Source organism: Scyliorhinus torazame, chromosome 19, assembly GCF_047496885.1.
Source record: "Scyliorhinus torazame isolate Kashiwa2021f chromosome 19, sScyTor2.1, whole genome shotgun sequence".
NCBI classification, from domain to species: Eukaryota; Metazoa; Chordata; class Chondrichthyes; order Carcharhiniformes; family Scyliorhinidae; genus Scyliorhinus; species Scyliorhinus torazame.
Genome location: NC_092725.1, coordinates 57,443,364 through 57,457,612, shown reverse-complemented (window position 1 = coordinate 57,457,612; position 14,249 = coordinate 57,443,364). Strand labels below are relative to the sequence as shown.

The window sequence follows — 14,249 nt, the reverse complement described above, 5'->3', positions numbered from 1 at the left end:
TTCATGATCCGTTAATGGGCTAGAACCGACGCCACGTGGAACATGATCGATTCCAATTAAAAATGGTGTCCAATTTGCCGGGGTTGGGATTGCCACTCGAGAGACTGACAAACTGCATAGCAGCACTCCGCTCCCCACGCACACTCATTCCAGCCAACAGAGTGGCAACACGAAGAACGGCATTCCGGCTTGTAGACGCCGAGCTGGAGACCCCACTGGACACCATGCAATAAAGGTGGGCCACCCTGTTCCCCGGGGTGGGAAGGAGGCTGCCACCCGTTGTTGTACATCGGGCCTGGGTGCAGGTAGCAGAGGCCATGAGCGCCATGGGTCCCACCGCAAGGATCAGGCAGCAGTGCTGAGAAAAGCTGCGCGGCCTCCTCAGGGCGGCCAGGGTGAGTAGGCAGCACCGTGCCTCGGCACCAACCCCCGTCACAAACACCTGTAACCCCCCCTACCCGGAGGGCAACCGAACCCCACTCGCTGGCAGTGTGCTCGCTCCCCACCCTGAACCACATGCCAGCATCCATACTGCCCGCCATGGCCGGGTGCCCTGGCCACGACGACCACCAGCTTCCCATCTGAGTGTCTCACACTGTGCATCGTCTGACCCCCCCCACCCCCAAACCAGAAGAAGGTGGCCCACAACCGCCTTGAGTGGGAGAAGACCGGAGGGGGACCTCTGGACCTGTGACCCCTCACCGCAGCGGGCACTGAACCTGGTTGGTGGGCCCGGAGAGAGGCCATCGTCAAGGCGGAGGTCAGAATCAGATGACCAAATAAGACTCGGGCATTACGGTTCTCCATGGCATGCCGTGATCTCACTGAATTGCTTGGCAGGTTTGAAGGGCTAATTGGTGTACTCCTATGCTCCACTCGCATTTTCCCACTTCCTGCTGATCTATGACTTCCCTAGGCTCTTGCCATTTATTGCTTACTAAGGATGATCAGATATGGGGCGGGATTCCTTGCCGACAGGATTTTCCGTTTTGCCGACAGCCGGGGGGGGGGTTTCCCTACAGCGTGGCGCTGCCCCACAATGGGAAACCCCATTGACCAGCCGGCATAACGGAGAAGCCTGCCGGTGCATCGGGGCAGAAATGTGACGCGTGGGGCGGAGAATCCAGCCCTTGCTGTTTGACAATTAAGGGAGGACCTCCAACCCTTCAACTTGGTTTGGATTTGAATTCAGTGTCTAATCTCTTACATCGCAAAGTGGTCAGTTTAAATCCTGCGCGTTTTATTGCAGTACACATTAAAAACAACTATTTTGTGACACATTGCAGACAATGCATCTGTCTTCCATGTATTAAAATAATTTAACTCCCAGGTCCTCCCAAGTTGCACACCATCCCCAGAGAACAGACCATGTGGATGTGCCTCGAGGCTGTTAGGAGATGAGGATACATATCCTCACGGACAGCTCCCATGCTCACTTCCCCTCTTTTATTTCCTGTGGCGAATTGCGTTCCCACCCTCAGGTGTACTAATGCGTCTGGTAACTGACTCTGTATTCAGTAATCTCTGGAAAGTCTTATTTCAGCATCATTTCAAGTTTCTATTTAAATGAATGATCTGTTCTAAGATGCAGGCCACTATTTAGCCATGGAAACATCTCATCTATTTTTCAATCAAAGCCATGGTACACTCATTACGCATTTACCAACCTAACCTTCATTGCAATTCAGAACTAATTGTGTGAAACGCTTGCAGATAATTTAACAACTTGCACTGATAAGTACATTAATGCAGGAAAACTTCGAGGCACTTCACAGGTGTCATTAAGACAGGTGACCAAAGGTTTGGCCAGAAGGAGATTTTAAGGTGCATTATTGAGACGAGAATGGTAGACAGGCGAAGATGTTTAGGTTGGAGAGCTCAGGGCTTAGTCAGCTCAGCGCATAGGCGCCACCAATAGAGTGAAGGAAACTGAGGTGGCGCAAGAGGGCAGAGTTGGCAGAACATTGAGTTAGAACATAGAATCCCGACAGTGCAGAAGGAGGCCCTTCCACCCATCGGGTCTGCACCGACCCTCTGAAAGAGCACCCTACCTAGGCTCACTCCCCCGCCTATCCCTGTAACATCACCTAACCTGCACATCTTTGAACTGGGTCCCTGGTGCTGTGAGGCAGCAGTGCTGATCACTGTGCCACCATGCTGTCCGTTCTTCGGTTAGAGGAGATGGGGAACTGTATAAATGCAAGTATTTATTTACAAATATAACTAATTCAATGCAAATGTTGTGTACAATGCATCTAAGACTGCACCATTTCATAATGCCAAATTATGCAAATAAAGTGAATTAATTAAGTGAATAATTCCACACATTGGGTATACTGCTGGGCTGTACGTGATAGTGTTCTGTCTATACTATCACTATGGACTTCAGCAAAATAATCGGAACAAAGCGTTTTGATAATTCCGGCATTAATATTGGGATTTTTCATTAGTCTTCTAAGGTTGGTGCAAGTTCTCGGGACAAGAGAAATGAAGAACCGTCTCCCTGCTCCTTTTGTCTGGTGAAAGTGCGCACTCTGCTGGTCAAATGAAGAGTTGGCATGGACACCAATGCCACTGAACATGCATATGCAAGTACCCAGACATTATGCCTTGATTCTGCGGGTTAAGTGTATAGTCAGTGTTCTTGTGTGACTGGGCAATCTGATTGATAAATCCAAAATTGATTGTAAATATTAAAACTTTAATAGTGGGATAAAGTACAGGCCCAGGGCTCTCTTAGCCACTCACTGGGGGGGAAATAAAAAGTGGTGACATCGAAGGGAATATCATTTAAAATTCGTAACAAATATTGTCCTCATTTGTTGCAGTCATGGCCCATCACGATTTCTTCTGCTCTTACTAGCTTTTGCCCAGGACCCAAGTGTTTGTGGGGCTCCTGACTTTCCCGTCTCCCTAAATTCTAACCAGGTTTAAGGACTAAGTCAAATGTTCGCTCACTGCTACCCTGCATTCCTTGCTATTCCGGCGCTGTAATTATCTGCTCACCTAGCAGCCCTCAACAAGCTGTAATTAACTGGTTAGACTGAGGAGGAGGAGCACTGACTAACTTCTCCACTGAGGGGCCCCTTGTGCACAATATAAAGTTTATTACTGTATACTTTGCCACTTTATACAATGCAAAATATAATTTCCAATTGGACAACAGTTGAAGATGGATTTAAGTAACTAGTCTGGACCCAAATCCCTCCTCTCCACATTGCTGTTAAAATAACACATTATAAAATGCATGAGCTAAGCTCCTGGCTTTCAACGGAAGTAGAAAGGAATATCTTTCTATTTGTTCAAAAAATATATTTCCTTTCAGTGCAATGCCCAATAATCGTGTCGTCGAATTAAATTTTGTGCAAATGTTCAATTTTGGCTGGTATAAATTCTTCTTAAGTGTATGTTTAATCTCGCACAAATCCACTTTCTTCGGTTGAAGTTGCGAACGCTTGTTGTTCGACTGTTTCTCAGTGATAAATCATTAAAGCGGGAGAAGGGAAACTGAGCTTGGCCTTCTGCTGGTTCAGCGTTTACAAAAGGAAATGGCTGCTCGCTTGTGACTGCAAATTATTCTCCCCAAGTGGTTACCAGGATATGGCCAGGGCACTAACAATAATAATCAGCTTCTGGGCGACCTTCAAGGACCTCTGACCTTTGCTTCTCTTCATGGGAATAGAGCAGGGGTTGGACACCTTTCGGCACTAAAGTCAACTTGCCACATGCCATTTCACAGAAGTGTAAAAATAAACCTGGTGTGCGGCAACTCTTTGAAAGGATTTCTTCAAACCTACAGTAAACTATATGATATCTAAGCTGGGGCCTCCCGAGTTCCACGTATCAGCTTGCACTACATATTTTCACATTTATTTTTAAAAAGCCATCGTGATGCCCCCCCCCCCCCGCAATGGCTCGATTAATTAAGACAAGAAGTGGATGTCCCTGTCTGTGCTGCATTCACTGATGTGAGGAAGTTGTAGTGCTACTCGACCTCAGCACTCTCAGATAAGCTCAAGAAAATTCAGCCAGACTTCCCCGTCCTGATTGCCATCCAACTATCTCCACTGAAAGAATAAATCTCTGGATGTGACTTGAGGAAATCAGTAAGCTTGGTGGTGATGCCTCATTGGGTTGAATATCCCATGGGCACTCACTGTCCAGACTCATAACAATGGACATTTGGATCAGGTACCAGAGAGCAGCCGAGGACTATGGAACCAAACCCCAACAACCTGTGGACAGAAGCAAAGCGTAACTGGTCTGAAAAAGGAGTGGAAAATATATCCACGATAATTAGGCCTGCGAGTTAAAGATGAAGGTTCCTTTTCAATATAGCAACAGACCTGTGTTGTTTTATGGCATAAAGTTTACAGGCCCCTAAGTCACCAAGGCATGATATATGTGGTTGAGCCCTTCCGAGATCACCAGTCAACTTTACACCCTGTACGACTATACAACATCTGGATTTTCAGTGGCCCAAGATGTTAGCCTCCATTTCAAGTGTTGATCGCTCTTGGTATAAAGAACACCCGGACTTCAGGCCTTAATTCACTTTTTTACCAGTTTAAACCCCAGCCTCCTTTCTCCTGCTCCACTGTAAGACTGTAGCATTTGTAACATGGCCCGTAACCTGGATGGTGCTGGGAATCTCCAGTCCTCGCTGGCAACTCAAGGCAGGAATTCTCCGACCACGGAGATTCTCCATTTCCGCTGGCAGCGCAGCCCCGCTGGTGGGTTTCTCGGCGGCTTTCGGTGTCTTCAGTGGGAACAGGGAATCCCGCCACCAGCGAATGGCACGCTGCCACGAAACGGGCGACTGGGGGAACCAGAAAACCCCACCCAAAAATTCAACAGCACCATCTTTAATATTTTCTATCCTATATACCTTAAGAATTCCTCATGATTTAGAAGTGCATGCATTTGACACATAAATATAGGTGTAATCCCAAAGGTGAAGAACACTCTTCAACCTACTTTCTCATCTTCCCCCAGCATATGTCAGTTTTTTTAAATGGATCCCGTGTTTGGGGCTCAACCAACCCTCCTGGAATCTCATTGCTGCTGTTTACAAAACAAGGTCTCAAGACATTTGACTGAAATTTGCTCTTCAAAAAGAAAAAAGAAACCTCAGGACATCCCACATTCATTTTACAACCTTGAACTTGTGTCTTCATGTCTTGCTGCCTTGGTGTATCTCAAGGTACTGTTTTTCTAACTCATTAAGTATCTAATCTAGTTCCCTAACACTGCCTCTGAGTTTCCCTCTTGCTGTTCCTCACACTTTGACCCAGATGTTCTACATTGTCCTCTCTCTTCTGATTGTATCATTGTAGACAATCACCAGCAATAATTAAATTGAAGATAAACTATTCCTTGCAGTTCAAGCTAAAACATAAATTACCCGAGATGATGGACAAGCATGCCCAGGGAAGGAAATATTCTCTCACTTCCATTCATTAAAAAAAAAACAAATTTAGAGTACCCAATTATTTTTTCCAATTAAGGGGCAATTTAGCGTGGCCAATCCGCCTAACCTGCACATCTTTGGGTTGTGGGATGAAACCCATGCAGACACGGGGAGAACGTGCAAACTCCACACGGACAGTGACCCAGGCCGGGATTCGAACCCAGGTCCTTAGCGCCGTAGGCAGCAATGCTAACCACTGTGCCACCGTGCTGCCCTCTCACTTCCATTCATTAGATTTGCTGTTAAAACTGGAGCCAAATCTGCAAACTACCGTTCTCTTTTTCAACTCTGGAACCAAGCAAAAACTTAAGTTTCCATTTGACAATTCACAAAGCAATTCCTTTCCAATTTGTTCCAAACCATAAGACATATGATCAGAAGTAGCCTATTCAGCCCATCGGATCTGCTCTGCCATTCACTGAGATCATGGCTGATCTGATATGATAATCCTCAACTCTGCTTTCCTGCCTTATCGCCACAATCCTCAATTCCTTTATTGATTAAAAATCTATCCCAGCCTTGAACATGCTTAACTACCCATTCTACGATAAGGAATTCCACAGATTCACTACCTTCTGAAAGAGGAAATTCCTCCCCATCTCTGTCTTAAGTGGATGGCCCCTTACTCTGAGATTATGTCCTCTGGTCCTGGACTCCCCCACAAGGGGAAGACTCTGCTTCTGTCTACTGAAATCCCAGATGTGTGCCCAGCCTCTGCTGTGAATATCAGATCCAGACTAAATGCAATGGCGCAAAATCAACTCCCAAACTCAGAAGTCTGCACCTCTTCATTTCTCATTCCTACAAGTTACAGATGTGACCTTGTTCAATGAGATGGGACCTGCTACATCAACCTGACTTGCTCCTTGGTGAAACTATTCACAAAAACAACCCAGTTACTTGGTTAAAAAAACATCTTTGTTTTACCATCAACATTAAATTTACATCAAACAAAAAAGACATTTTGTCAAAGCTTTTCATCGTGCACTCATCAGGACAATCACAAGAATACCAATGTCAGGTGAAACAGCAACATTAAAATAAATGAGAATAGAGTGCTGATTGGCAGAGGTGTTGCCATGGAGAAAGCACCAGTTAATGGTGACTGACAGTTAATTGTCAAGCACTGTTTGAAATATTAAACCAGGCAGCTTGACTCTGATTGATTAAGGCATTGCCTTGAAGAATGAACCAGTGGATGGCTATCACTTATTTTGTTTCGCAGTATGTGTATGTGTTCTTTCTATCTGCAAAGAACAGGACCCGTGTATTAGTATAGGAAGCTTCCAATACAGGGACATGCACAACACTGCGAGCCCAACAGACAATCTTAAATTGGCTGTCCGTATAATTCTCAGCATACTGAGGATTTGAACATTGTGTTTTGAGTTTTGCAAGCATGGGCTGGTTGGGTACAGTCCGTACCTTACCCATTGCGAACAGCAGCTTGGACATGCTGCTTGATATGATCTGCCAGTCTTTGAGATCAACGGCCTACATACCTGTCATCACACATTTTATGGCTCGATGGCAACATCCTGTCAGGGGTGAATACCATTTATGTTGCTACTACATTGTAGCAGCATGAAAGTGCTAGCTTCACCTGTTGCTCAGATTCTCTCTTCCCCCCCCCCCTCCCCCAGAGACCCCCTAAATAAAGAGACCCCCAGAGACCCCACAGAACAGAGACCCCTGTCTGGAAGCTAGAGAGCAGTCCAGACAGAGACAGTGAAAAATAATCATTACAATACCTTACAATACGCCTGCTGGCTTGGGCACTGGAAGTAGAACCTGTCAATTCCTGGAAAGAAACAGTCAGCTGGGTTTAAACCCCCTCAGATCTTTGACCTACAAGCCATTCATTCATTTTTCTGTGATATTGATTTTATTATTCTGTGATTGACAGCTTCCACACACTTCTGTCAGCATTGCTCCATTCATCTCCCTTCACGCTTGAGTGATTCTGAAGTAATCAGCAGTGAAACTAAGAGAAAGTGGGCAACACTCTTTGAAGTGGTCCAGGAGCTGTCAATTAAAGCCTGATGTTTATAAAAATTGCAGTTAGTTTCACAGCTGACCACTTCAACCATGACGGGAGATGAATGGAACAATACTGACAGCCTGGCGTGTGTGGAAGTTGTCAATCACAGCCTCGTAAAATCAATATCAAAGAGAAATGAATAAATGGCTTGCAGATCAAAGATCTGAGCGGGTTTAATCCAGCTGACTGGTTTTCTGTTTCCAGGAATTGACATGTGTTGCTTCCATAAAGGATAAAGTTATTGTATCTCGTGACAATTTATTCTTGTGATTACCCTGATGAGTACAAGATGAAAAGCTTCAACAAAATATATTTATTTAAAGCAATACTCAAGTTCTATACCACCAAACAAATATGTAGCAAAATGTTGAGCTATCGTTTATGGAGTGGTCCTGTAGTTACCAACAAACTCCTAGTTCAGTTACATTCTCCTCATATTACCCATCTGTTATTTATGTCAAACTTTGGATCTGTTAACATGCTCAAAAAAGTGTTAATTTTCTTATTTGAACAGTAGCTTTCTCACAGTTAGCTGCTATGTTGCATCTGGTACAAAGCCAACAAAGCATCTTTCTTTGTTTACAGAATTGCCTCCAATGACAAAGAACACAGTTAAAGGGGGAAACCAGATGCGAGTGCTTTTGGAAGCACCAATCCCTCTTTGTAACCCACATGTAACTGGATGTTAGGGATGACAAAGTTGAACAGTTGCTGCCAATGGCACCAGTCAGGACTGCCATCTTGGATCTGACCATGGGTTTTCATTATTGTTGGCCTTTACGAATTTTCCCCTCACATCAATGAAAAAAACTAAATTCAACAGAGAGAAGACGATTAGTTTCCCCAGGGTGGCCTTACAGAAGATGCAAGATGGTGTTTGGTAGTTTGGGTGCCATTACATTGCATATATTGCATTGCTTATCAGCCACTCCAGTTGTGTGAGGTAACAGCGTACAACAGCATCGAAACTGTAATGCAGGACTCTGAGAATTTGCACAAAAATACTTCATAAATGAAGAGTTTGATGGATAGAAGGTTGCATCGTGCTTTCTTCAGCAATGGAGTAAAAGTGAACTTTATCAGTTTTCACCAAGGTTCATGAGCCCAACTGATAAAACTCCATTTTGAACCTTTGGTACATCCTCCCTTTTCCAAAGCATTGATAATGTGGTATCCTCATGGATATTATAAACAGGCAGATTCAACCACTTGCCATCTGGAGTCCAACCTATGTGTCATTTAAGAGGGAGGTCACATTGCATGTAGGGTAATAAACATCCATAGACAACATTCCAATGTCACTGTTGTAATCTACAGGATTCCTGTCATATATACAAAGAAAACACACAATTGAAATGGATGCCCTCATTGTCATACTCATTATTTAAAGAAAGCTGACCTTTGCTTCTCCTCTAAAATAATGGAAATAAATCTTTGTGACATCGTCTTTGTGACATCAAATCACAGAATCCCTACAGTGCAAGAGGCGACCATTCAGCCCCTCGAGTCGGCACTGACCCTTCGAAAGTGCACCCTACCTAGGCCCAATCCCCATCCCTATTCCCGTAACCCTATCTAACCTTTGGACACTAAGGGGCAATTTAGCACGGCCAATCCACCTAACCGCCACATCTTTGTGAGGAAACCAGAGCACCTGGAGGAAACCCACGCAGACACGGAGGGAGAATGTGTAAATGCCACCCAGACAGTCACCTAATGTCAGGATTGAACCCGGGTTCCTTGGGCTGTGAGGCAGCAGTGCTAACCACAATGCCGCCGTGCCGCCCCATCTTAGCCATCCACTGAATTTTCACAGGACTGATGAGATGCAATACTCCAAAGGCCTCGCCAACAAACGGGTGTTTAAATAAACATAATTTTGATATCTTAACTCTCACAGCAATGAAACAGACTTCATGCAGCCAGGCACAGCCTGCTTGTTGAGAATGCCTTTGACTGCACTCGTCTGTGTCCGATTCTCTGTGACTGGGAGACAATTCCCATTTGAGTGATTGGCATTCCCACCTCGGTGTTGCAATAATGGCACTCATTACAATCAAAGCTTCAAAACCCGGTACTCAGCCAATGAAAGTCTTATATTACCAAATAAACACAATAGGAGAGAAACATTTAATTAGGCATTTTGAACTTTTTAGAAACAAAGTGAATTTGAAATTGCGTTAAAAAAAACCAACCTGAATAGAGCAGTAAATGGACAACTAGGTGAGCAGAGGTGAACCAAGCCCTGTTTATCAATGTAATATTTGCGTTTACTTCAATCCCACATCGTTTGACCCAATTCAGAGACTAAGGAGTATGCCAGAGGTTTAAGGGTTAATTCAGTTTTTAAACCAAATGGCAGTGCAGCTTTGAGCGGAATAATGACCAGAATATTCACAATTTCTGTCAGAAATACACCTGAAATATCAGTTGAGTACACTGGGATGGATTTTTGCAGAGGTTGGACCTTTAAATATGTGAGATGGGACCTAATTCCGGACTCCCAGGCCTGTTCTCAGGACCCACCCCCGCCCAATTTTCATCAGCACAGGACAAGGGTGTGGGCTTGTGTGTGTCTTGAGCCCGCATCCTGCATTCCCGACCTGGCTGGCTCCATTACAGGGATAGGCCCCTGTGATTTACGTGGAGTCGCTCCAACTTTTCAATGGGTTGTGGTTCACAGCCTCTCAGAGGTTGAAACATAGCCTGGATGAGGGAACCTTAAGTTCTAAAGGTTTTACCCATGCATTTCCACCCACCCCCAATGCCAGCCATATCCTACATGCCAACACACGCCCCTCCACCCACATGACTGTTCATACCCTACATGCCCACCTATGCCACTGCACCCAACACAATGGCCCCTCATAATCTTCATGCCAACCTGTGGTTCTTCAATGCCCATTTATCCAGTACACACTCTGCATAGAACCAATGAGCCATATAGTAATGTCATATGTGAAAAAATATTTGAAACATTTATTAATTCTTAATTTTAAAAACTCTGTTTATTACAGCCCTATGAAAGTGTCATTCATCCAGCCCTTTAAAGTATCACTAGAAATTGAAAAATAGACTTGAGAGAAATCTGTTTATCAGTACACCTCATTAAGTATTCTTGGCTGAGGGCCTAGTCATCCATTAATTAGCCTGTTGAAACAGCAGGGCCCCAAGGTAAAATATTCTTCAATTGACAACATTTTCTCTTAGATTTAATTCTCAATTATTCAATGTGTATTTCCACAAGATAAAGAGGAATCAAGTGCTTTCCATTTGGAGTCCACGGAGAGCGTGTAAAGGGGCACACGTTGGCATGGATATCATTGAGGTTGTGTGGGTGGCATTTGGCATGAAGGGAATGAATAGCCACTGGTATGGGTGAAGGGGCATAGGTTGGAATAAAGGGTTTGAATAGCCATTTGAGCAGGGTGTAGGATCATAGGTTGGTACAGAAGGCAATGAATGATCATTTGGAGTGGATGGAGGGAAATAGTGTAGCAGGAAGTGTATATATATTTTTTAATTTAGAGTACCCAATTCATTTTTCCCGATTAAGGGGCAATTTAGCATGGCCAATCCACTTACCCTGCACATCTTCGGGTTGTGGGGGGTGAAAGCCACGCAAACACGGGGAGAATGTGCAAACTCCACATGGACAGTGACCCAGAGCTGGGATCGAACCTGGGACCCTGGCGCCATGAGGCCGCAGTGCTAACCCACTGCGCCACCATGCTGCCCGTGGCTGGAAGAGTATGAATGGCCAGCGGGGGCGGGTGGAGGGCCATAGATGGAAGGTACAAGTGGCCATTGGGGGTTGGTGGAGAAACTTGGATTATTATGGGGGGGTGCGCATGAAGGCCATTGGTTGTAAGTGGGTATGAGTGGGCACAGGGAATATGTTGGAGGGAGGATGGGTTGAGGGCTTTTTTCTGTTCTATTCTTCTTATTTTAACTGGGGCAAAGTGCTAGAGCACCAAGATGTGCCTTTTAAACAGACCATCTCCACACCCAGGAGCTCCAGTGGCTGTCCCAAACTGAGCTGGGAATGGTGGGCCCGAATCCACTTTGCTGCTGTCCATACCCCACCCGCCCCACTCCCACACACTGGAAGAAAAATCCCGCTTTTGCAGGAACTTCCTTCCAGGTTTGGCACGCTGAGCAAGGAAATCTCCTGACACCTAGGGTGGGATTCTCCGACCCACCGCCGGGTCGGAGAATCGCCGGGGGCTGGCGTGAATCCCGCCCCCGCTGGTTGCCGAATTCTCCGGCACCAGATATTCGGCGGGGGTGGGAATCGTGCCACGCCGATTGACGCGCCCACCCCCCGGCAATTCTCCGGCGGCGATGAGCCGCAGTCCCACTGCTGGAATGCCTGTCCCGCCGGTGAGAATCAAACCACCTACCATACCGGCGGGGCAAGGCGGCGCGGGCGGGCTCTGGGGTCCTGGGGGGGCGCGGGGCGATCTGGCTCCGGGGGGTGCCCCCACGGTGACCTGGCCCGCGATCGGGGCCCACCAATCCGCGGGCGGGCCTGTGCCGTGGGGGCACTCTTTTCCCTCCGCCTTCGCCATGGTCTCCACCATGGCAGAGGCGGAAGAGACCCCCTCCACTGCGCATGCGCGGGGATGCCGTGAGCGGCCGCTGACGCTCCCGCGCATGCGCCGCCCGGCAAAGTCAGTTTCGCGCCAGCTGGCGGGGCACCAAAGGCCTTTCCCGCCAGCTGGCGGGGCGGAAATCAGTCAGGCGCAGGCCTAGCCCCTCAAGGTTAGGGCTCTGCCCCTCAAGATGTGGAGAATTCTGCACCTTTGGGGCGGCGCGATGCCGGACTGATTCGCGCCGTTTTTGGCGCCGGTCGCCGGACATCGCGCCGATTGCGGAGAATTCCACCCCTGATATCCGCCTCTGGGATGAAAGTCCAGCCCAACCTGTTTAGATTCATGCCTCAAGCTGGCATCTATCATAAAGGTTTGATCATGGATTGAGCCAAACACACATTACAAAACTTTCAGCAACTGTTTCTCATACAGCAATAAAACCAATTGTACAGTCGCACAGCAATGGTAACAATTACCGGAAAGCAAACCACTTCTCACAACTGTATTTGCAATAATGCTGCAGCTCCACATTCAACTGCTGTTTTAAAGATCAGCAGAATTAATCTGAGGCAGCAATCAGGGAGGATTAATTATGACAATCAAGTTAGTCAAGGCAGTGCAGCACTAGCGGTGATGGGACCTGTTTTGGGTGCCATACTGGTGTAGGATCTTGGGATCAACTGTTAGGGTCAGAGAGTAGTCCACTGGGATCATAGAATAGGGTCTTTAGATCAGCTGCTGGGGGGCGCGGTGCTGGCATCATGGTTTTCCTTTCACTGTTTGCTTGGGTGATAGTGAAATATCATCAAAACAAAACATGCAGTAACCTCAACAAATGATACATCACAGCAGAAGAATTAAGAATATTTACAGGAATCCATTTTTAAAACTACGCTCGTGGCAACTCGTTTCTATTGGTATAAATGTTTCAAAATCCGCCCCAATATACCAGCTTCGAATTAAGTCAACGTATTCCCTCTTTTTAAAAAAAAATTCAATGAATAAAATGGATTCCTTTGCACTCCTGTCTTGCTCATTGTTTCAGCACTCCTTCAGAAAGCCGTCAATGTGTTCCTACCTCTGACAATCAGGTCTGCGGAGGCGGATGTGCTGTCGACGATGGTCTGGGCAGTGCAGGTGTATTTGCCCGTGTGCCTCAGCTGGGCGTTTTTGAAGAACAATTCTCCACCGTCTCCAGTCTGTGGAAAAGCACAAGCAATACAAAACTGTTTAGCTCCTCGGGACATTTGGTCCGCCGTTCCCCTGCTGGGATTCATTGCGGGGATCTGTTTATCATCGTGTGCACCAGGGTGCGTAATAGATGCTGACAGACGAAGTGCAAGATTGGGTGAAAGTGGCATTTTAAGGAGAAACCTGGTGAGTGTCTTCAAGTCAAGCTGGAATGCACCTGGTTCTGGGGCCCACAGTGACGAAACAATAGGCATTTATTCTGAAGACATTCATATGGGTCACCTTTTACAAAAGAAACCTGATGCACGACTTGGGACAGGAGATAGGCAGCACAGCTCAAAGTAATAAAACATATTGCCGAATTATAAATGCAACCACACATTAATGCTAATCCTTACCGAGCGCCCCAATAGTATGTGTACAGAAAGGCCTGGACTTCAGTGCTCATCAGAATCATTTCCATTTCCTTTCAAACTAACGAAGCATAACAAATGTACAATTGTGTAGTTATCAATCAACATGGCTTTGCCTGGTGGTATTTCCCAGGTATGATGAAAGAGGGCTTTTATAAGTCAAGTGCACAGCAGTTCACTGGAGAAAAGGTATGGATGTAAAAATTGGCAGATGTCTGCTAATTAATAGCAAATGTGCTTGGCATCAGCGAGGGCGGTCGGACCGCTGGTCTAGCAAGGTGTAACAATAAACTGAAAGTCCTTCTTCATCCAAACTCTTTTTGACTCTTTTGGGCAGCATGGTAGCACAGTGGTTAGTACGGTTGTTTCACAGCTCCAGGGTCCCAGGTTCGATTCCCAGCTTGGGTCACTGCCTGTGCGGAGCCTGCACGGTCTCCCCGTGTGTGCGTGGGTTTCCTCCGGGTGCTCCGGTTTCCTCCCACAAGTCCAAAGCTGTGCAGGTTAAGTGGATTGGCCATGCTAAATTGCTCTTAGTGTCC

General features: G+C 46.3%; 1 protein-coding gene across 11 annotated transcripts in view; it reads right to left on the bottom strand.

Annotated features, from left to right (window-relative positions):
- LOC140396152 (contactin-1-like) overlaps window positions 1-14,249 on the bottom strand; it is a 1,065,645-nt gene that overhangs the window by 459,855 nt on the left and 591,541 nt on the right. For all 11 annotated transcript variants that reach the window (XM_072484363.1, XM_072484362.1, XM_072484364.1 and 8 more), the window contains one exon: window positions 13,185-13,305. In XM_072484363.1, the coding sequence (XP_072340464.1) occupies window positions 13,185-13,305 (121 nt within the window). The remainder of the gene's footprint in view (window positions 1-13,184; window positions 13,306-14,249) is intronic.